We start from the raw sequence: 23,927 nt of genomic DNA, 5'->3' as shown, positions 1-23,927 counted from the left end.
GGGTAAGTTGAGCGTATAACTTAGTAGGGTAAGTTGAGCGTATAATTTACTTTATAACTTTGTTGTGTGGAAACCCTGCACTCTGGGAACGTCTATAATTCATGAATAAATTGCTAGTAAATTACAGGTTAATAATCATTATATTATTATTTAAATAAGCTTCACATGGCACTGACTCGCAGATTATACTCACTTATTATATACGGAGTATAATTGACAGTTCTAAACCAGAGATTAATGACGAGCTGCACACCGCATAACTCTCTGATCTTCAGTATAAAATGCAGTGTAATAACTACTGTCTAGTGTGTACGCGTGCGGCACGTACACGGCACGTACGGCACGTACACGGCACGTACACGCCACGTACAAGACACGTTCACGGTACGTACAAGACATGTACGGCACGTACCGTTTACACACTGCACTATGTGTATAACTGTGTACTGTGTAGCTGTGAGCTTGTTACCATGATTATTTCAATCCGTACAAACCACTTTAACGACTGTATTCAGCTCGTGTGGTCTCTACTCTCTCTCTCTCTTGTCAAAACTATTTGAAAATTAGCTCAAGTAAGTTAAGATCCGGATATATGCACTATTTACACTGCTCATTGTATAGTGCACAATGTACAATGTACAGTGTACACACACTAAGATTGCTTCCAGGAGAGAGCCGCGCTTTACTGAGAGATCCATATCCTTGTTTTGCCATGATATTTGGAGGAATAATCGTCCGTCAACCATTTTATTCGGAAATGTGGCAAAATCTTTATAAAAATTTGCGTCCATTGAAGTGCAGACAAAAGTTGTCATGAAAAGTCAGAACCATGCCAAAGGTCTACAGACTCCATCCAGTGTTTTACAGGGAGACAGATGCTCTTGAACAATTTAAATTACTGTGCGTGACCGTAATTGTGTACGTGACCATAATTGTGGACCACTTATATTATCACAGTGGACCACTTATAGTTATATCCAGTCTGGGTAAGTTCCATAATGTACATTAACTTCAAGTATTTATACCATAATTATGCTTGTGTAATGTGAAATTGCACCGGTATAGAAATGAGGCAGTTTTATTGTTCGTAAGTTAATTTAGGTTACAACTGAGTAACAGAGTTGTACCAGCTTACCAGGAATCAGGGAGGATGTAGGTGACAAAGAGAGAGAGAGAGAGAGAGAGAGAGAGAGAGAGAGAGAGAGTAATGATTATTGTCTTACTTCCCTATAATATCATGTATAGTGTAAACGTGTTTTAACTTTATATAGGCCCCTGTACTGAAATGAGAGTTGTTAATAACAGAATAGTGAATCAAAATATTAAAGAATTGGTGTAATTAGCGGTAATTTGTAGTGCCCATTTTACCTGACAACACTAAAATATACCTGTAACTAATTCTTAACAGGGCTACGATACGTTATGTGGCGAGAGAGGGAGTCAGATGTCAGGAGGGCAAAAGCAGCGCATAGCCATTGCACGTGCACTAGTGCGCGACCCTAAGATTCTCCTTCTTGATGAGGCGACCAGTGCTCTCGATAACAAATCGGAGAAAATAGTGCAACAGGCACTAGATAAGGTGGGGAAAGTTTATAACACTGCAAAAAAAATGGGTTAAGATTTAACTTATATATTGTCGTGAAATTAATTTGGATTCAAGATTTAATGCAACAGAAATCGTACTTAAATCTCCATGAAAGTATGTAACTGTAAGACTATTATAAAGGAGTATTTAGTATTGTAAAAGTTGAACACTCCAGGCTAGAGAAGGACGTACGACTCTGATAATAGCACATCGTCTCTCAACAATACGGGATGTAGATAAGATATACGCTTTATCAGACGGAGCGGTATTGGAGGAGGGGACACACGAGGAGCTGATGAAGGTTACTGACGGACTTTACCGGGGTCTGGTTAACTACCAACAAGCTGTTCAGGTAATAACTAGTGTAGGTCACTGACGGACTATACCGGGGTCTGGTTAACTACCAACAAGCTGTTCAGGTAATTACTAGTGTAGGTTACTGACGGACTATACCGGGGTCTGGTTAACTACCAACAAGCTGTTCAGGTAATAACTAGTGTAGGTCACTGACGGACTTTACCGGGGTCTGGTTAACTACCAACAAGCTGTTCAGTTAATTACTAGTGTAGGTTACTGACGGACTATACCGGGGTCTGGTTAACTACCAACAAGCTGTTCAGGTAATTACTAGTGTAGGTTACTGACGGACTTTACCGGGGTCTGGTTAACTGCCAACAAGCTGTTCAGGTAATTACTAGTGTAGGTTACTGACGGACTATACCGGGGTCTGGTTAACTACCAACAAGCTGTTCAGGTAATTACTAGTGTAGGTTACTGACGGACTATACCGGGGTCTGGTTAACTACCAACAAGCTGTTCAGGTAATAACTAGTGTAGGTCACTGACGGACTTTACCGGGGTCTGGTTAACTACCAACAAGCTGTTCAGGTAATAACTAGTGTAGGTTACTGACGGACTATACCGGGGTCTGGTTAACTACCAACAAGCTGTTCAGGTAATTACTAGTGTAGGTTACTGACGGACTATACCGGGGTCTGGTTAACTACCAACAAGCTGTTCAGGTAATTACTAGTGTAGGTTACTGACGGACTTTACCGGGGTCTGGTTAACTACCAACAAGCTGTTCAGGTAATTACTAGTGTAGGTTACTGACGGACTTTACCGGGGTCTGGTTAACTACCAACAAGCTGTTCAGGTAATTACTAGTGTAGGTTACTGACGGACTTTACCGGGGTCTGGTTAACTACCAACAAGCTGTTCAGGTAATAACTAGTGTAGGTTACTGACGGACTATACCGGGGTCTGGTTAACTACCAACAAGCTGTTCAGGTAATAACTAGTGTAGGTTACTGACGGACTATACCGGGGTCTGGTTAACTACCAACAAGCTGTTCAGGTAATTACTAGTGTAGGTCACTGACGGACTTTACCGGGGTCTGGTTAACTACCAACAAGCTGTTCAGGTAATAACTAGTGTAGGTTACTGACGGACTATACCGGGGTCTGGTTAACTACCAACAAGCTGTTCAGGTAATTACTAGTGTAGGTTACTGACGGACTATACCGGGGTCTGGTTAACTACCAACAAGCTGTTCAGGTAATTACTAGTGTAGGTTACTGACGGACTTTACCGGGGTCTGGTTAACTACCAACAAGCTGTTCAGGTAATTACTAGTGTAGGTTACTGACGGACTTTACCGGGGTCTGGTTAACTACCAACAAGCTGTTCAGGTAATTACTAGTGTAGGTTACTGACGGACTTTACCGGGGTCTGGTTAACTACCAACAAGCTGTTCAGGTAATAACTAGTGTAGGTTACTGACGGACTTTACCGGGGTCTGGTTAACTACCAACAAGCTGTTCAGGTAATAACTAGTGTAGGTTACTGACGGACTTTACCGGGGTCTGGTTAACTACCAACAAGCTGTTCAGGTAATTACTAGTGTAGGTTACTGACGGACTTTACCGGGGTCTGGTTAACTACCAACAAGCTGTTCAGGTAATTACTAGTGTAGGTTACTGACGGACTTTACCGGGGTCTGGTTAACTACCAACAAGCTGTTCAGGTAATTACTAGTGTAGGTTACTGAAGGACTATACCGGGGCCTGGTTAACTACCAACAAGCTGTTCAGGTAATTACTAGTGTAGGTTACTGACGGACTATACCGGGGTCTGGTTAACTACCAACAAGCTGTTCAGGTAATTACTAGTGTAGGTTACTGACGGACTTTACCGGGGCCTGGTTAACTACCAACAAGCTGTTCAGGTAATTACTAGTGTAGGTTACTGACGGACTTTACCGGGGTCTGGTTAACTACCAACAAGCTGTTCAGGTAATTACTAGTGTAGGTTACTGACGGACTTTACCGGGGTCTGGTTAACTACCAACAAGCTGTTCAGGTAATTACTAGTGTAGGTTACTGACGGACTTTACCGGGGTCTGGTTAACTACCAACAAGCTGTTCAGGTAATAACTAGTGTAGGTTACTGACGGACTATACCGGGGTCTGGTTAACTACCAACAAGCTGTTCAGGTAATAACTAGTGTAGGTCACTGACGGACTTTACCGGGGTCTGGTTAACTACCAACAAGCTGTTCAGGTAATAACTAGTGTAGGTTACTGACGGAATATACCGGGGTCTGGTTAACTACCAACAAGCTGTTCAGGTAATTACTAGTGTAGGTTACTGACGGACTATACCGGGGTCTGGTTAACTACCAACAAGCTGTTCAGGTAATTACTAGTGTAGGTTACTGACGGACTTTACCGGGGTCTGGTTAACTACCAACAAGCTGTTCAGGTAATTACTAGTGTAGGTTACTGACGGACTTTACCGGGGTCTGGTTAACTACCAACAAGCTGTTCAGGTAATTACTAGTGTAGGTTACTGACGGACTTTACCGGGGTCTGGTTAACTACCAACAAGCTGTTCAGGTAATAACTAGTGTAGGTTACTGACGGACTTTACCGGGGTCTGGTTAACTACCAACAAGCTGTTCAGGTAATAACTAGTGTAGGTTACTGACGGACTTTACCGGGGTCTGGTTAACTACCAACAAGCTGTTCAGGTAATTACTAGTGTAGGTTACTGACGGACTTTACCGGGGTCTGGTTAACTACCAACAAGCTGTTCAGGTAATTACTAGTGTAGGTTACTGACGGACTTTACCGGGGTCTGGTTAACTACCAACAAGCTGTTCAGGTAATTACTAGTGTAGGTTACTGAAGGACTATACCGGGGCCTGGTTAACTACCAACAAGCTGTTCAGGTAATTACTAGTGTAGGTTACTGACGGACTATACCGGGGTCTGGTTAACTACCAACAAGCTGTTCAGGTAATTACTAGTGTAGGTTACTGACGGACTTTACCGGGGCCTGGTTAACTACCAACAAGCTGTTCAGGTAATTACTAGTGTAGGTTACTGACGGACTATACCGGGGTCTGGTTAACTACCAACAAGCTGTTCAGGTAATTACTAGTGTAGGTTACTGACGGACTTTACCGGGGCCTGGTTAACTACCAACAAGCTGTTCAGGTAATTACTAGTGTAGGTTACTGGCGGACTATACCGGGGTCTGGTTAACTACCAACAAGCTGTTCAGGTAATTACTAGTGTAGGTTACTGGCGGACTTTACCGGGGTCTGGTTAACTACCAACAAGCTGTTCAGGTAATTACTAGTGTAGGATCAATTAACTCATTAATTAGTCATAATTAATTAGCATTGAACAGTTGATTCCGTTATGGAGTACCTACATAGCGGGTTGTAGTGTGTAACTTTGTAATAATGTTTCTGATAGGAAAAATTAGTGCAACTAATTGACTTATTAATCAAAAAAATAATTAGCTATTAGTTAATATATTATAATCATCAGGATGAAGATGAGAAGGCTATGACAGTTTCAGACAAGGTTGTAAGTATAATGACGGCGGATGGAGTAGAACTCCCCTCAACTCTACAGGAAATTAAGGTTTTTATACTTCTTTCAGACGTAATCTTTTATTATATGATTAAAGAAATTTACATTTCTTAAATAATAATTTAATATAACGTTCACAATTTTAAACATTTCCGAAAGTTTCTCGTCAAAATATCCTTATTATTTGCTATATACCTTAAACGTGTTTTTACCTATATTGTTAGGTACATTTTGTGAAATTTTATATTAAAATTGCGTAAATTCAATGTCGATTTATATGTTTTCTCAAGAATAAATTCTATAAAGGTTGCACTTTGATTGATTTATCATTACATCAAAACTATTAATATGATGTGAATTGTCGATATGTTTTCATTTATTTTCATCGAAATGATGAACAGCATACGATTCAACAGGTCGAACTTGAACAAATCTTGGATGTAGGTTTAGTGTGTTGTTTTGATGTTGAGCCAATCGCTTATCTTACAAAAATCTTACAAAAATCTTACAAATATCTTACACACATCTTACACACATCTTACACACATCTTTCACAGATCTTACACAGATCACTACCGAGCTACCGTTAAATGTGAACACTCCTTTCAGTCTTTGTGAACAGTAACTCATTACAATATACTTTTTAAATGGAAATTGTCAATGTAAAGTGTTTACATGCTCATTACTCATTGTGTCTATGTGTGAGATTTGAGAGTCCAATCATTTGTTAATTATCAATTTATCAACGAACTGAAAAGTTGTTGTTTTAAATTAACTCGCTTGATTACTTAATTATTGCATGCTCAGGATACATTTAATGGAAAAGTTGGAAGTCCTGTAAAAGAGTCCCGGTATGTTTTGGACATGCTTTCTGACGCTGAAGAAGAGGTTAAAATCTTAACATTTTATATTTTCATTCAATTATTTCATGTAGAACCTATCATAGAACCTTTCAGACTCATAGATCCTCTCAAATGTCGGATTTTACAGTTTAAAAAAAAAGAAGAAAAAAAAGATCTGTTCAAAACACATCCCAGGGATCAAATCGTCATCTAATGAGATTAAACAGATTGTAACAGCAGGTAAAAGTAGTGACTGACGAGAAAGTGGAAGAGATCCCTGAGGAAGAAATCAAACCAGCTACGTTTTTGGAGATATTAAACGAATGTAATCATGCTGAGTATACTCTCATGGGTAAATACTACAACTCATTATATAATATTACCATTAATGGTAGAAAGAAAGCAGAAGTTAACTATAATATCTTTATATCTTTAGACTTAAATATTATTCTAGCTATAATTGTTCCTCATCAATTATTTAAGGTAACAAAAATTCGTGAAAAGTCTTACTTATCTCTGAAACTGTTTACTTGCTGAGCTTCTATAACGTGCTCCTTTAAGTATTATAAATTATAACGTCCCCTATTTTCACGTGGTGTGACGTCATGTCACGTGGTGTGAAGTCACACTATAAGTTTTATAACGTTCCCTACTTTCACGTGGTGTGACGTCACACTATAAGTTTTATAACGTTCCTATTTTCACGTGGTGTGACGTCACACTATAAGCTTTATAACGTGCCCTATTTTCACGTGGTGTGACGTCACACTATAAGTTTTATAACGTTCCATATTTTCACCACCAGGATAACACTCTCTCCCTCAGGATTGGGAAGTCTGGGTGCGGCAGCTAATGGTGTTACTATGCCTGTCTTCGCGGTCCTCTTTGCTGGTGTTATTAATGTGAGTCTACTGTTTCTCTTTCTCTCTCTTTCTCTTTCTCTTTCTCTTTTTCTTTTTCTTTTTCTTTTTCTTTTTCTTTTTCTTTCTCTTTCTCTTTCTCTTTCTCTTTCTCTTTCTCTTTTTAGTAGTTATTAATGTGAGTCTACTTTTTATCTTTCTCTTTCTCTTTCTCTTTCTCTTTTTAGTAGTTATTAATGTGAGTCTACTTTTCCTCTCTTTAAGTCTTTAGTATTTTGAGTAGCCAGCATGATTTGATGATTTCTTTTATTGTGCAGAAAAGATGACTCCACTTCGTGAACCATGTTAATGTAGACGTAGATGATCTTATGATGAACATTTTATATCCAAACTTAACTTTCAAAAGATGTACAAACACTATGTAACCTGCAGGATCTAGTAGGACTAGCCGTTGCTCATCAAGCAGGAGAGGATCCGGATTTCAGTAAAACTGACAAATGGGCCATGTACTTTGCTTTCCTGGGAATTGGGACTGCACTTGCTTTCTTCACCCAGGTACTGTGGTTTTAAAGTTACTAAATCAAATAGCTAGTACAATAACTAAAATAATTTAAAAACAGATGCTAAATTCAGTTGTCATCATCGTCTCCTCTGCTGTTATTATATTTCGGAATGTATTTATGTTGATAAGATTGATAAAGCACTGCGTCACAATTAGTCTTTATCTACTGAAAATTCGTATAACATTTCATTTTGTTTGCTTTATTTGCTTTTAATACACTCATCAAGTATTTCTCCCTCCAAAAATTTTACGCGATTTCAAAATTTTACCACGTGTCAAAATTCACGTGTCAAAATGATAGATTATAACATTACTGACTATTTCTACATGACTCTACTTCAGACATGTCTGAAGTATGTATACTGTATTGGACTTATGAGCGAGAGTTTCACTTTCACTTTCACTTTCACTTTCACTTTCACTTTCACTTTCACTTTCACTTTCACTTTCACTTTAAATTCTACATGACTCTACTTCAGACATACTGTATTGGACTTATGAGCGAGAGTTTCACTCGAAGATTAAGAGTCAGATCTTTTAAAGCTATTCTACGACAGGTAACTTCATAAATGACAGTTTTTCAATTGCCATCCGACATTTTTTATTATATGGTGCTCATGTTTTATACCCCAGAAATAAACTAAGCACTGACAGCGAAATATTTTCAAAGTTTCTTAACTTTAGATCCACTTAAATTTCAGAATTTAGCGTTTTTCGACGACCCCGCCAACTCAATCGGAGCCCTTACCACCAGACTATCCACTGAAGCAAACGCTGTCAAGGATGCCACAGGTGAAAATGATTAAGATTATTAAACTAGATCAGAACCTGCTACTAGTACACTTGTCACACCACATGACCACAATATTACCATGGTAACCTGCAGGTACACGTGTCACACCATGTGACCACAATATAACCATGGTAACCTGCAGGTTCACGTGTCACACCACGTGACCACAATATAACCATGGTAACCTGCAGGTTCACGTGTTGCTACCGTGATCCAGGTTGTGGTAGGAATGTCTGCCGCGCTTGTTATAGCTTTTATGACAGAGTGGAGATTGGCTCTGGTATGCCTGGGTTGTATTCCCTTCATCGTAATTGGAGGTTTGTGGAGTTGTGTAGCCAAGTTCATTCCTGTTTAGTGTTTACTGAAAAAGGGATGGTTTAAAGGCTGATTATTTGAGTTTAATGATTAAAGTTAACCACAGGAAAAGTTATAATATAATCTTAATTTTTGGACTTGTTCGGTGGTTTATGATCCGAAGAATATGGATAATTGAGGCATCTTTGTAGGTCTAGTTTAAAACTATCGAATAAACTCCAACTTTTCAGGTATAATTCAGATGTGGCAGGTAACTGGAACTACCAAGGGAGTAGCTAAACTTTACGAAGCTTCAGGTACTAACTGTCTAAATAGAGATATATCTCTAAGTGACTAAATCTGCCGCTAGAAGTTTACAGCACGTTCTGTAATATTTCTTTTCATTTTCAATTTATACAGTTATTGGAATTTCTGAATGGTTATTTGACGGTTAGTTACGTTTCTATACAGTATGCATGCACAATGCACATGTTAGTATTGAGTTACTGAAACTGCGTTTTATCAGGTAAAACAGCAGCAGAGTCAATAGAGAACATAAGGACAGTAGCCTCACTTGGAATAGAGAACCTGTTCTACAAACACTACTGTCAAGCGCTCAGAGCACCCAGGAGGTACAATTTTATTTAATCCCGGTTATTTGCCACACCCTTTTCGTTTTCTCATAGTTTTCTCATAGTCCGCGATGAATCTACGTTTCAGTGTAAGTGTTTGATATCACTTGAAATTACTGTTACCCCACCAAAATTAAGGTCTAAAATATTAAAATTCCAGAGAAACGACCCGGAAAGCTCACGTGGTGGGTCTATGCATGGGTCTGAGTGAAGCGGCTACTTATTTCACCTTCGCTGCTGTGTTTGGGTACGGTAGTGTTCTCATTGCAGACGGGCTAACTAGCTTTGAGGATGTTGTTAAGTGAGTTACATACATATTACATGTCTGTTTCATGTTGTTAAGTGAGTTGTTTTGATTTGTGATTTATTTATTTTTCGGCATATTGATATTCAGTGAGTGAAGAAAGTTTCTAAAATGAAAATTTACTGCAATTATTTTGTTTCCCCAATTTTACTCCCAACTTAAAATATCAAGAAAAATACGGTTATAATTAAAAAGCAATTCATTGAACAAAAATAGATATTTAAACACAAATTTGATATAACCTCAAGATATTTAAAAAAACAGGAATGAAATAACTTTAGATTTGTTTGGAGAGGCAAATCATACACAGTTTAGGCTCTAGAAAGTTTAGGAATTAAATAAGTATAACCTAATTCCTGGAGCTGAAAATTAATGATATAAAATCGTTTACAATTTACCTAATTACCTGAATCAAATTTCAGTCATTTTAGACCCTTCCCCTCGACCCGGAAAGCCAATTTACAAATAGCTATTGCCTATTGTATAGAATCCGTGATCTCAGTAGTTACTGGATCATTTGTGGGGCCAATGTTTCTCATTTCAATTATTTCTCCTGCTGCATGCTTTGCAACTATCACTGTAGACATTTCAATTACAATGTCTCTCTCAGTCTCATTCCTCCAGAGGTTCCTCGCTGACAACACTGTGTAACTCGTTACCATGGTGATCATTGATGTTGCATAAACAAACAAGGATCTCACTGCTCGTAGGTTGAGGTGTTTAGAGATGCTGTCATCATAAAGGATAGGGTTAATCATTGAATTTATAGGTAAAATACCAATAGAGAAGATTGAGTACAAAAATGTTGCATCCAGCACCTCACACGAATGTAGGACACAGATCACAATGAATGGTACCCAGCAGATAAAGTCTGTACAGATGATAAATGCGATCTTTCTATTAGTTCTCCTCCTCCTTTTGGATGCTGCATCATTTTTTTGGACGTTAACAGCATGGGATGAACGTGTTGTTATGACTCCTATGGAGATATAGCAGACTGCTATTATTAAGAAGCACAGCAGGTCTATTCCTAGAATTGTCCAGACAAAATGTCTCTGAGGGTCCGTGTCTTTGACGAAGTATTTGAAGAGACACACTCCATCGTTTCCATAAAAAGTGACTTTCCTTCTGGTTTCAGTGATGTTTGTGTAGTCATAGTCATGTGAAAACATACCATCCACCATTTTATTGATCATATGCCAAGACAGTGTCCGGTTTTTCATTCTCCCATAGAAGCCTTGTAAGCCCGCAAAGTGAGTCTCCTTGTTGACTCGTCCTATGAATATTCTCATCGCAGCGTCGTACGTCAGCCCATTGACGAAGTAGTCCTCAAATCTATTAATCAGTGGAAATACCGATATGAAGGTAGCTACTGAGCAAAGAAGGAAACCTGTCAATAACATCTTAAGTTTCAGTTTGGAGGTAACATCACCTTGGGGCTTCATGACAGAGTAAACTCCTTTAATTCGAGTCATGCTCAGCCCCGTCATGGCAAATAAGGAGATCTGTGATCCCATCGAGCTTATCACCCCTAGTACCTGGCAAAAAGTACTTGTGAGCCACATGTTCTGTTGGGAGCAGTAATCGTCTCCGTATATTATAGTGTCAAGAGTAGCGATGAAGAGTAGATATACACCTATTAGTAGGTCCGCATATGATATCATTACGATGAGGCATTTGTTTACAAATACCATTGATTTGTCACAAGTTTTGAGAAACACAATGCTCTTTATGATGACCCAGAAGTTTGCAGAAACGGCCGTCACCCCCATAGTCCAAGACATCAAAACCAAGAACCAGTTCTTGAGGATTCTGACTGAGCAATCTTCATTACACTCATCTGATAGATTAGAACAGTTGATAGTGCCATCACATTTGTTTGTAATCGGAATGTAGAAGCCTGTGTCAGTGCACTGGAAATGGTTTGTACACATGTTTTCGTCAGAACCGTCACCACAGTCGTCCACTAGGTCGCATACTTGTTTAAATTCTAAACATTTGTAATTGTTCTTACAAGCAAAGTAATCCATTATATAAGCAGCTTGACGTTTTCTTAGGAAGGTTAGATGTTTGTTGTCGGCAATGGTAAAGACTTTGGAATATAATTGTTGAGAGCACTGTTCTGGACTTCCAAGGCTTTGGATGGGGCATGAAGAGTTGATACATTTTTTACTACAACTTGTCAGAACGTAATTCTCCCCAAACAGGCTGTCACACTCTATGGCTTTGGATGGAATGTGGATTTGAATGTCAGTCTGTCCGAAAACATCAAGAGTTTCATTACCAAGAAAGTACTGGTTCACGCATTCATCTTTGAGGTGTTCAATGTTGCCAAGTCCTCGAACACAGTATGAAAGATGTCTACTCAGACCATCTGATGAACTTAGTGAAATTGAGGAGGGTATCTCGATTGATAAACGAGCAAGTTTGCAGACTTGGAGTTCATTACCACATGTCTCTATACCATCGCACAGCTGTTCGAATTCAATGTAGTCCGCACGTCCGGATGAACAGAGGTATACATTTCCACAGGATGCAGCATCTCTAACATATCGAAATGTTTTTCCTTGTCCACAACTTGGCCAATCTTTTTCTTCGTCCTTTCCATCTGTGCAATCTCTTTCACCGTCTTTTAACCAAGCTAACCGGATCGGAAGATTTCCCGCTGTTGTTAGAAGTCTACGTGTGCACGTTTCCACAGTGAGACTAGAATTTCTGCAACGAAAAGTTTTTTCGTCGCTTTTGTCTGTGCAATCGTCCTTGAAGTCACACAGGCTGTGTTTATGCACGAAACATGCTGACGAAGTTTGAACGCAATGCGTATCAAAATGGTCATCACACAAAGGGTTCCCTATGCATATTTTCTGTGAGGATATGCTCGAATTATACCCTTCAATCTCACAGAAAATTCCGACTTTTAAGGGATCGGAGCAGTTTGTCTGATCTAAAAATTTGTCACAGTAAGGCTCGAAGTGCATCATAGTTGCACATCTGAAGTGGTCTGGAAGTGGTACCTTGACCTGCATTATATTGTAGACCGAAAAAAATGTTGACAGTGTGCAGGAAGATTGCGTATCATTCGAGACTAAACATGTGCTCTCATACGTTTCTGGACAATTCCTGATGGTGTTGCAGCTTCTCATGGGGCTCAAGTAATCCTTCTTCACATTTGAGTATTTGATGTCACAGTAGCTTCCGTATTTATATCCGTTACAATTAGCCTCATCCTCACATGTTTGCATGTCACATCTATCATTGCACAAGTCACTGGCATAGGTCTGTTTCCCGCTTGGAAGTTCCGCCATTTCACTACCTTCTTTTTGACACCCAATTTCTTCAGCAAGATTATTGTTGAAACAATCCTGGATATCCTCACACAAATAGCCGGATTGATATATGCTGTCCTTGTGAGTCACGAGTGAACCAATAAACGAGGGTACAATCTCAGAGCAAATGAAGACTCCGCAAAGCGTCTTCCCGTCTCCCTTCATAACCGCGGCGGTGATTGCATCCAATTTGCAGGCCTGGTAGAAGTATGGGTCGTTTGAGCAAGTCCTGGTATACTCATTGACAAGTACGAGTTCGGTAAGCTGCACTAGACCCAGTCCATACACTTCATCAGAATGCGTGCATTTGTAGATAAGTTCTTGGTTTGCACATTTCACGTTTCGCAGAAACCCGTTCACTTCGGTTAACTGCCAAGAGGCGTCTTCGTTAGAATTTGGAAGTGTTTGACAATCTGAAATGTTTAATGCTAGTGTTGGACAATTCCACGTTAAGCTGTTAAGGTCGCGTTTGGTGAAAATGCGAAATTTTTAGACAGGCACATAATTTTAGTGAAAATAAGTTCTCTAGACTTTCAACTTTATTAAGCTAGGTAACCAATGTTTTTTGTTTGATATTGAAAGGCAGTAAAACTATCAGACCGCGATGAATGGGGACTTGCTATATTAATATCCATGAAATTCCATTTACTGAAGTACGGTTCCAAAAATTAGACCTCTGCAAAGTGTCAAAACTGTTCAGATCAAACAATTTTTCTCAAAAATCTCCGTAAGGACGGTGTCGCGTTATAATTTCGGTGTCGCGTTATAATTTCTCTTCTGTCAAAGGCAAAGGAGTACCATAGTGGTGTCGCGTTATGCTAAAAAACCACTGTAACCTTTCTCTTCTGTCAAAGGCAAAGGAGTACCATAGTGGTGTCGCGTTATGCTAAAAAACCACTGTAACCTTTCTTTTCTGTCAAAGGCAAAGGAGTACCATAGTGGTGTCGCGTTATGCTAAAAAACCACAGTAACCTTTCTCTTCTGTCAAAGGCAAGGGAGTACCATAGAATTTGTCAGGATCTTATCTTTCACGATAAACATTTTGGAAGGACGGTCCGAACTTGCCACGTCCGTTACATTTTTACATTTTTTTGAAACTTTTCTAAAAATCTAAAGATTTATTCTAAGCTGAGACCGTCTTAGACAAAAAGATGTGATGTTTTCATATTTTCAGATCCAAAATTGAACAGAAAATGACTGAGTTATGCATAATTTTGCATATGCCCAATGCCCATAATATATTTTATGGGAGTAGCCGTAAGAAAAGCATGAGCCTAAAATGGACAGTTTTGGTTATTGTGACCCTCATGGACGTTTTTGAGGCCTAAACACTGGTAGAAATATAGACTGAGGGAAAATTAGCATGACAATTGACAAACGTGTCAAGTCAAAAATTTGGAAAAATCAGAAAAATTCGTTTGTCTATCATAGTCGCATCCAATGTCCTTCACATTTTCAAATGGCTTTGATGCGCAAAAAATTGAGTATTTGGTCTAAAAAATTAATCGGACTCCTGAAACCACAGAATGTGTTCACTATGGCAACGTGAAAGTTTTGCATTTTCAAAAAAGGAAAAAATTTCACCTCACACGGTTGCCTGTTTTTATCAACGGGGAATAAAATGAACATAAAAACAGGAAGAGAGTGCAATGATCTCAGGGGATAGTTTGTTAAAAATGAGAAAATGTTATGCAAATAAAAAAAGTAATCAACCAATCCCAAAATAGAGTGGACCGTGGCCAGTGCCTTCTTTTTGCAAACAAAATGAAATGATTTAAATCACTACCGTAGAATGGGGGAACTTCGCAATTTAAATCACTACAATCTCAATTAATGCAGAATGATACCGAGAATTAAATCGGTTGCTGGCTTTTCACTGGCGACTGGCGACAGTCCACTTTACAGTTTACCCAATTTTTAATTATGCGATTGGTGATAAACGTTACAATTTGGTGATAAACGTTACAATTTGAAGTTAGAAACCTACCGTTTGCGCAGAGATACATCGGTTGGGCCAGGATGAATATCAATAAACACTTGATGCTTAACATCCTGAGCAGCCAACAGTTATTGGTGTCTTGTAAATTAATATTTATAATAATCTTTAACAAAATCTTCGTTTTCAAAAGTCTTATCGAATATCAGAAAGAGAGAATAGCGTGGTTTTAGTCCGCATTCCATCTTCCATCACATAAATAATTCTTTTCGATCGTAAATACAAGTCCTATTCCTAATAATCTTAAAAAATAAATGACTTCAAGCACTCAGTGCTTGACTGAGTATCGACTGCTAACTCAAAGGAATTGGGCTGACTTTTATAGTGTCCATCCTTCTGCTCGAGAAAAGAAGAATACGTAATTTAGCTTTATTTGAAATTCTAGCTCATTCTGAGAGAAAAATTAATTCAGCCGATCGATCGATCTTAAAATAACACAATAAAGATTCAGCCGATCGATCAATCTTAAAATAACACAATAGAGATTCGATGGCATTATGAAACGATTTCTATTATTAGTAATCTCAACCAAAGTGTTAAATCAAAAAGGTATGGACATCACGAGACCGACCAAACAAAGCAATCTGCCCCAAAGGATTGCAAACCAACAATGGATCAAACCACCTTGCTATTAATATCAAAACAAAGAACGGTGAAATCTGCCCCAAGGGATTGCAAACCAACAATGGATCAAACCACCTTGCTATTAATATCAAAACAAAGAACGGTGAAATCTGCTCCAAGGGATTGCAAACCAACGGTAATCGTACTCTAGTGCGACACGTACTCTAGTGCGAAGTCCTACAAAAACGTACTCTAGTGCGACAATGTCGATCTTGGAGGTTTCGCACTAGGGTACGTGTCGCACTAGGGTACGTGAACCTAAACCAACAATCCATTGAAGCATATCTGTAATATTTGAGCAGACTTAGAGGGTGTTTGAGGTGACGTTCACTACCGTAAAAATAAAATCAGTCTAAGACTTTCCTGGTTCTTACCCATGTAAACGTGTGTTAGGCAGTACCCTCGTCTCATTTGTCCCTGCTGTGTACCCAAACACACTTGACTGTCCAATCATGTAGCTATGCTGTTTGTAGACACCAGTGACCAGAGTTGCCCCTTAGGCTCAGAGACATTACCCGTTTTCTTACTTTGTATTTGTAACACTACATTATAGTGTAACGCATCATATTATGCCCGTAATGCTTTGGCTTTATATTAAATTCAAAATCCCCCTAGTTACTGTCTCGGTAAAATAGTTTGTATTATATTTCTGGTGTGACAAGTAACGACAATTTGGATTTAGACTATTGGTGATGACGTCATGAAACCAGAAACACACTGTTCGGGGTTTTCCAGATATAATGAAATCATATCATAATGTACGGTCTTCACGGTTCTGTCAACTCAAGAAGATTACTCAACAATTCCTAAAAGGATGATACTAGATCTTGATATGATCACCTGGTTGCAAGGCGCCCTCTAAAACACGATAATCAAATGATGTGTCAAATGTCCGGCGCCCTGGAGGCACAGTAAAGGTGAGGTGCGTCGCTAAAAACTAAAGAGTTCTCGTCTTGGTTAGCGACTCTTTTCATCTTGATGAAATTCATGATTCTATTAGCTGAATAGTTAAATGAAATGGAGGTTCGCTGTACAAATGTTGTAACACCTGATTGACACCATCTGGCTGGATTGCCATTATAAGTATATATAATATTTAGACTGACCCAAAATCCACTCACTTCAGATTTAACCACAGCCATGAACACTCTGCTCATACTAATCCTTTCACTAGCTTCCTGCTCGGGCTACAAACTCCAGGCCGAGGAAGGTCTCCAGTCTCCTCGAGCTCTTTTCGCGCTCTTCCAGGAGTTTCAGGCTCAAGGTGGACGACTTTACAGCCTAGCTGAGGCACCAATGAGGATGAAACTCTTCAGGAACAGCTTAACAAAGATCGTAGAACTGAACTCGCAGCGCAACACATGGGAAGCTGGCCTGACACTCTTTGCAGACTTGACCGAGGAAGAGCAGGCCCAGTACAGAGGTATGAACGCCTCCCTGTACACTCCATCAGGCAGAACAGCTCCCTCCTCCTCGCCTGGTGCTCCCACCTCTCTGGACTGGAGAGCAACTGGTCACGTGTCACCGGTCAAACTACAGAAGCTGGATCTTCCTGCTGGACCTTCGCTACCGTCACCTGTCTTGAGGGGCTCTACAAGGGTATGACAGGAGATTTGCTACCGTCACCTGTCTTGAGGGGCTCTACAAGGGTCTGACAGGAGATTTGGTGGAGTTTGCTGACCAGGAGCTCATGGATTGTGTATACCCCACAGACGATGACATTAGGAATGGAAGAGGGTTCTACACGGAGGCATTTGATTGGATCACGAAAACCGGACGACTTGGTCTGAGAAGTGAAGCACCCCACACAGGTAGAGATGGAGCTTGTAACTACGGGAGGAAAACTAACGCGTTAGCTGGGTATAAGCTGACTGGGTACATGGACACGGTGAGAAGTGAATCTGGTGTAGTTGCTGGACTCTCTCAAGGTCCTGTTGCTCTTGCAATACAAATGTTCAGGAGTAGCTTACAATATTACAAAAGAGGGATTTACAGGTACAGCACCTGCCCAGGGACTGGGGTAGACCACGCTGTGACTGCTGTAGGTTACACCCCGGAGGCTATAATTCTCAAGAACAGTTTCGGAACCAAATGGGGAGACCAAGGTTACATCTACTGGGCTCGAGGCATGGCCGGACACAATTGTCTTCTCTTCCAGGACGGGGCATATCCTCTTCTTGTCAAGGACAGCGAGGTGGAGATGGAGGAGTAAAGAATGCAAACTTTTGAAATTCAGTTTTTCAATTATGATGTGTGATGAAATATTTCAATAAAATCTTTGCTTTTTAATGGCTCATTGATTATATCTAGATTGTAGGTAAATGTAAATGGTCCAAAAGCTAAGCTAAAATAATTACCTTAGTCGGTAATATTATGGGGGGTCTAATTTGGTGTGAAAGCGGCAATGTGGTTATAATTGCGAAAAAACAATGTATCAATATTTTCGATTTGAGATTTTTCACGAAAGGAAAGTCGCAGTTAAAATAGTGGGGCGGTCGAATTTGTTTTTTTTTCGGGCCAAAGAACCATATTTATAACAGTCCATATTTTAACACCCATAATTCGTGACCCGAACTAATCGACCGTCCTCCCACTCAGCAACGTCCTCCCACTCAGAAGTAGAAGAGAACCTCCTCTATTATTTATATATACAATTAAACCAAAACCCATACATGGGTAAAGTGGACCGCTGCTGGTGTCTCCCTTTCCCAAACAAAAGGGAATGATTTCAATTTGAATAACCGTCCTCGAATGCAGAATGATACCGAGAAAATGATATCGAACATTTTGTTTCCCAGAAAATGATACCGAGAATGGTCGCTTGCTTTCCCTGTTCTGTGTTCTCTCGTACTTTATGAAAATGTCTCCCAAGAATGACAAAAAGAACAAATATCTATGGAAAGCATTGTGCTCAAGTCTTAGTGAACGTCATGATCTTTTCCCATTATTATTTTCGAACTACAGTCCAGGTAGCAACAAATCCGCACTTCCAGATGTGCGATTTAAACTATGTGTGTTTCACACGCACTGTCGAACTTCCTTCCACTACCTGAACTGAAGTTAGATACGTACAGACGCTTATGTGGAAATCTTAGGTATAGTATATATATAGGAACACAAGGAACACAAGGAATACAAATTCAAAATCTTAAGTTATAACAGTAACTGTTAAGATAATAACAATATCATAAGATTTAGATTTATAATATTTTTATTTTTATATAATTTACTAAAAAGAAAAAGAAAGATTTTTAAAATAAATATTTTGTTTACAGTCCCCTTGTTAATGCTTGAGCCAGGCCATATATCTAATGGATAGAAAGTCCACATACCGATATAGATAATTTCAGTACTTTGCGCTTATAACCAGATATATTCAGTTGATTCTAATTTAATTATCATTGAATTGCGGTTAGGTTCTTCAATATTTTAAAAAATTTTATGATTTTGGGCCCACAGGTTTCTTGATTTAATGTCCTCTAAGACTGATGAAATGTTAGCTCTGCACAACCAATGAAATAATTTCCCTACGATTCAACTGTCGGTGAATTAATGTCACATTTGAAGGCCTATTGCAAGTGCCTTAGGTATAGCACAAAACTCCAGGAGTCCAGGGGCTTGAAGTAAAATTAATGTCAAAATAAGACCCTGAAAGTTTAGGCCGAACTGAAGTTGATTCAGGTTTGTTAATGAGTCAGGCATTGAATTTCGACATATATATTAAAGTCACTATTGTGACGGTATATACTACATTAGAACTAGACAGAAACAAGTGCCTTTTCTCTCCAACACTGGTAAGTCTAAATTTAGAAAGTGTAGCAGACTTCATGTTTACGTGGAATGTTTACTCTCTTTAATACACCACACGAAAGTGTTCACATTCCATTCGAAAGTAGACACGTACGGAAAATAAATTGTGTGAGCCCGTTAGTTTTTGTAGGTTTAGTTGCAGAATCGGGTTATTTTCTGTATGCGAATAATTTTGCAGTTAAAATCAGAATAATTGCGTGATCACACAATTCGCGATATTATGTCAGACCTAAAATCTTAATGTATGTAATGTGTCTATAATGTGTCTATAATGTGTCTATAATGTCTGGAAAATGCATACTGTAATATAATTGTCTGTTGAAAAGTGCAAATATTGAAATACCGCTCTTGTACAGTTGTCCTATAAAAGTAAAATACAATTTTTAAGTAAAATAAAATAAGAAAAACGGACCCTGAAAATATATCTACGCTATTATCAATCTACGAAATTCGTCGCATGTCATCAGTCATGTCAAATCTTGATTAGGAGATACCTACCTTGAGATTAGCAAGTTATTATGTTTCTCAACATTTCAGAGTTTTCAGCGCTATAATATTTTCCGGTATGATTGTGGGGGAGGCTATGTCCTATCTTGGTGATTACACAAAAGCAACAGTGTCCGCTGCTAAGATCTTCAAGCTCATCTACAATGTACCTGCTATTGACGCTAACTCGAGTGATGGTTTGAAGGAGGTAAGATTATTTTGATCTTAATGGTACAATGTTCAGATTATAGACTCTCGCCTCTCAGTTAGTATACCAAGCTCAAGTATTAAGTTCTTCATATTCCGTATCAGTAATCAGAGTGTAATATTCTAGTGTATTCTGTCTATTACAGTGGAATTTGTTTGCCTCATTCGTATTTTGCATTTGTTGATTATTCATTACTGATAGCAATTAGGAGGTCTCATTAACGATATTATTTCATATTTGTTGATTCTGGAGCGCGAAAAAGTTAGGCCTAATTTGTATGAAAACTACGCTATCGTTACTACTTTAAACTTTTAAAACTCTTACGCGCGCGCATGTGTTAGCACGTGAATTTAAACTAGCGAACGTAAACATTGGTAAAGTATAAAATGACTGGACGCTAAAACATGATGTGACAGAACTAAGTTTGGTCGGTTAAGAAATTGAAGCGATCATTTCCATCACGACAATGGATTGGACATTGCTAACAGTTACGATATCTATTACTGTCAATTATATTCTCACAATATCGATTCCCCAGTTTGCAGTGGAGGGAAAGCTGAAATTCTCAGATGTGGTGTTCAACTACCCTACCAGACCTAACCATCCTGTCTTGCAAGGTTCATTTACAAAACTCATTATTTTTACTCACTTCGAGGGATGAGATTTCAAGTATATGAAAGTAAAAACTAAAACTGTTGAGTGTTCCAGTGAACAAAACAGTCGAAGATTAGAACCATGATGTTTCAGAATAAAATCTTTAAAAAATTATTATAACAGCTGTTTAACTTCTCAGGACTCAGCTTAGAGGCCCTCAGAGGACAGACAGTAGCTCTAGTAGGTCAGAGTGGGTGTGGCAAAAGTACAACAATTCAACTTACTGAGAGATTCTACGATTCTCTCGGCGGATCTGTGGTAAGTAGCTTCCAGAAATATTTTTAAAACAATCTTTTTGTTTATTCTTCTTGATTTTTTGAATGGTCAATGGTCATCAGTTTGAGATCTTCTTTACAATTGGCATCGTTTTGTTCTTTTTTTTTTCTCTTTTAGATCACCGTAGTCTAATATAATAGAGTTTTTACATCGGCAGTTAACAGTTTTTCCTTTCAGTTTTTGGACGATAAAGAGTTGAAGCAAATAAATGTATCGTATCTTCGCAAACAAATTGGACTTGTTTCGCAGGAGCCGATTCTATTTGATACTTCGATTGCAGGTACGAATTATGATTTACCAAATTGATCATTTTCAAAGCGATTTCAGATAAGTTCGAAAAATTACCAATACTCGAAACGCATTGAAATGTGACTTATGTATTGAAGTTCAAGATTAAAAAAAGACTAAACAAGAACCATTCAGAGAACATAATGTACGGCGATCTTGATAGGCAGATCAGTGAATCTGAGATTATTGAGGTTGCAAAGTCTGCTAACATTCACGAGTTTGTTGACAATCTTCCAGAGGTTGGCAAGGATTTTAAGAAGGACGTTTTAAGTGATTAAATAGGGTTAAATATACTCATTAAACTTTCAATTCTTATTTAAACTGCTTGCAGCTTTACTACATTTTCTGCTTAAAACATGTAATATTTGATCTAAGTAATTCATCCCAACACTCCCCCTAGAAATACCAGACACGAGTAGGGGAGAAAGGGGGCCAGTTATCAGGAGGTCAGAAACAGAGGATTGCAATAGCAAGAGCTCTGATCAGGAACCCTAAGATACTACTGCTAGATGAGGCTACCAGCGCACTCGACACTGAGAGTGAGAAGGTGTGATCACGTGACTTATTCTAATATTCGGTCTTAGTTTTGTGAACTTATATTTCGGATTTAGTAAATATATTACAGTATTGCTGTATTGGCCTAGAGATTTAGCTTCTAGCTTTTGAAAAGTAATGAATTAGATTACTTCATTACTAGGTCTCTTGCCATATTCATCACAGTGCTGGCAAGCACGACCGTTGCATTTATTGTGGGTATACTATGTTCCCCATTTACTATTATACCCCCTTTACTATTATACCCCCTTTACTATTATACCCCCTTTGGTACACGTTACAAGCCTCTTTTGTGCACGCGAAGCGTGCACTCCGGCCGGAGGCGGCGGCCGAAGGCCGCCGCCTCCGGCAGGAGTTTTCCAGGCATTAAGACTCATCGGAAGTCGTTAAGCAGAATTATTTTTAGTTCAAAACATTCTAATTTGATGTCAAAGATGACAGGTATAAAAAATAGTTATGTTGAGATTTTTAAGAAATTTGCATAAAATACTCGCCAGCACTGTTATACGAAATTCGGTAAAAAACCCAAAATCGCCATATTCAGGTGCCTTAAAAACCATGTTAAAATTGAGTTAGAGATCTGAAATTTTTCAGGGCGTCTAGACGTTGATCAAATCGACTGCAAAAAAAGTTTCAGGTTTCAGGAGTATCGGGAAATGGGTTTTCTAGAACCCCTGTTTTACGACAGATTGTCGTGATATATATATACATACATATTCAGGGATAGACGCTTTGCCAGTCAATTGTAGCCTGTATTTAATTGTCCATAGATTCAAAAGTATAAAAGATAAAGCCATTTCCGACCACAGGTCTTGCAAATAATTGTTTACACTTTAGTTTACATTGTATAAAAAAATTATTTGACGTCATAAACACCCCTTGATGACGTCATCAAGTTAACCGTTTTTAAAACTTGATTTTTGACAAAGTAATAACTTTTAAAATTAATTTTAAACCATTAAGGAGTAATTTTATTCAAAATCTGAGGAGATTTTCACGTTAAATAATTGTTCAAGCATTCTGAAAATCTACCGGAAAGTTTTTCTAGCTTGCTCCTTCATAAAGATATTCGTCATTGAAGTTTGTGCTTTTTTGAAGAATTATTTTATAAAAACGTCAATTTTGCGATTTAGTATTCTCTGGTGTTGGGCCATGCCTTGGGTTGTGGAGCTCAGTTCTGCTTCCTATAGGTATAAATTGTGCATTAGGCTAGTTTTAAAGTTGAAAATCGAAAAGTTGCACACGTGGGGACACGCCCAAATTGAAAGAAAATTGCTAAAATCAATGAAAATTGCTGTTTTCGTCATTTTCTGTCAACTTTAGAGTGCCGTTGTGATTACAGTTCTTCTTGAAATACTTTGAAACTTTGCGTGCTTATCAAGCTATATATAAAACAATCACATGAAAAAATTTACGGCGATTCAATATTGGATGCGCACGCAACGTCCGCTCAAAGTTTGCACGTGCGAAAGGTGAGAATTTTGCTCATTCGTGATTTCCAACAAATTCTGCTTTGCCACGACAGTTTAATGTCATTATATATGAATTTAATGCCAACTTGAATGAGTATTAGGTGGCATATTCAGTCAGTGATCGACCGATATGCTTACCTAAACACAAGGAAATGTTTTTAAAGGAAAATTTCGAAATCGTTGAAACTTCCTCCTTATTAATTAATGAAGATATCAGTTTATATTTCGACTTTATAAAGTACCCTGACATTATAATCAAAAAGAGATGATATTTTACCAAAACCCATATTCATGGGTAGAGTTGATACATGTTTCGTATTTAATATTAGCCTGTACTGGCTCAATAAAATGTGACCTCCAGATCAGTAAAATTAAGGGTGCTGGAAGAGCTGCATAGAGTCCACTAGTATTTAATATTAGCCTGTACTGGCTCAATAAAATGTGACCTCCAGATCAGTAAAATTAGGGGTGCTGG

The 23,927-nt window shown here is 38.6% G+C and overlaps 1 protein-coding gene across 1 annotated transcript in view; it reads left to right on the top strand.

Moving 5' to 3' along the window:
* LOC134820123 (ATP-dependent translocase ABCB1-like) overlaps nucleotides 1–23,927 on the top strand; it is a 41,173-nt gene that overhangs the window by 12,545 nt on the left and 4,701 nt on the right. The window contains exons 13-32 of the mRNA XM_063830345.1: nucleotides 1,409–1,579; nucleotides 1,761–1,937; nucleotides 4,969–5,019; nucleotides 5,426–5,521; nucleotides 6,278–6,358; nucleotides 6,550–6,664; nucleotides 7,138–7,214; nucleotides 7,605–7,727; nucleotides 8,214–8,291; nucleotides 8,436–8,526; nucleotides 8,719–8,844; nucleotides 9,073–9,138; nucleotides 9,348–9,453; nucleotides 9,614–9,754; nucleotides 20,051–20,207; nucleotides 20,746–20,824; nucleotides 21,001–21,119; nucleotides 21,315–21,417; nucleotides 21,561–21,664; nucleotides 21,826–21,972. Of these exons, the coding sequence (XP_063686415.1) occupies nucleotides 1,409–1,579; nucleotides 1,761–1,937; nucleotides 4,969–5,019; nucleotides 5,426–5,521; nucleotides 6,278–6,358; nucleotides 6,550–6,664; nucleotides 7,138–7,214; nucleotides 7,605–7,727; nucleotides 8,214–8,291; nucleotides 8,436–8,526; nucleotides 8,719–8,844; nucleotides 9,073–9,138; nucleotides 9,348–9,453; nucleotides 9,614–9,754; nucleotides 20,051–20,207; nucleotides 20,746–20,824; nucleotides 21,001–21,119; nucleotides 21,315–21,417; nucleotides 21,561–21,664; nucleotides 21,826–21,972 (2,208 nt within the window). The remainder of the gene's footprint in view (nucleotides 1–1,408; nucleotides 1,580–1,760; nucleotides 1,938–4,968; nucleotides 5,020–5,425; nucleotides 5,522–6,277; nucleotides 6,359–6,549; nucleotides 6,665–7,137; nucleotides 7,215–7,604; nucleotides 7,728–8,213; nucleotides 8,292–8,435; nucleotides 8,527–8,718; nucleotides 8,845–9,072; nucleotides 9,139–9,347; nucleotides 9,454–9,613; nucleotides 9,755–20,050; nucleotides 20,208–20,745; nucleotides 20,825–21,000; nucleotides 21,120–21,314; nucleotides 21,418–21,560; nucleotides 21,665–21,825; nucleotides 21,973–23,927) is intronic.

Source organism: Bolinopsis microptera, chromosome 8 (genome assembly GCF_026151205.1).
Source record: "Bolinopsis microptera isolate Bmic1 chromosome 8, MBARI_Bmic_1.0, whole genome shotgun sequence".
Taxonomy (NCBI): Eukaryota; Metazoa; Ctenophora; class Tentaculata; order Lobata; family Bolinopsidae; genus Bolinopsis; species Bolinopsis microptera.
The sequence above is the reverse complement of the archived record's forward strand: the minus strand, read 5'-3'. Positions and strand labels throughout refer to the sequence as shown.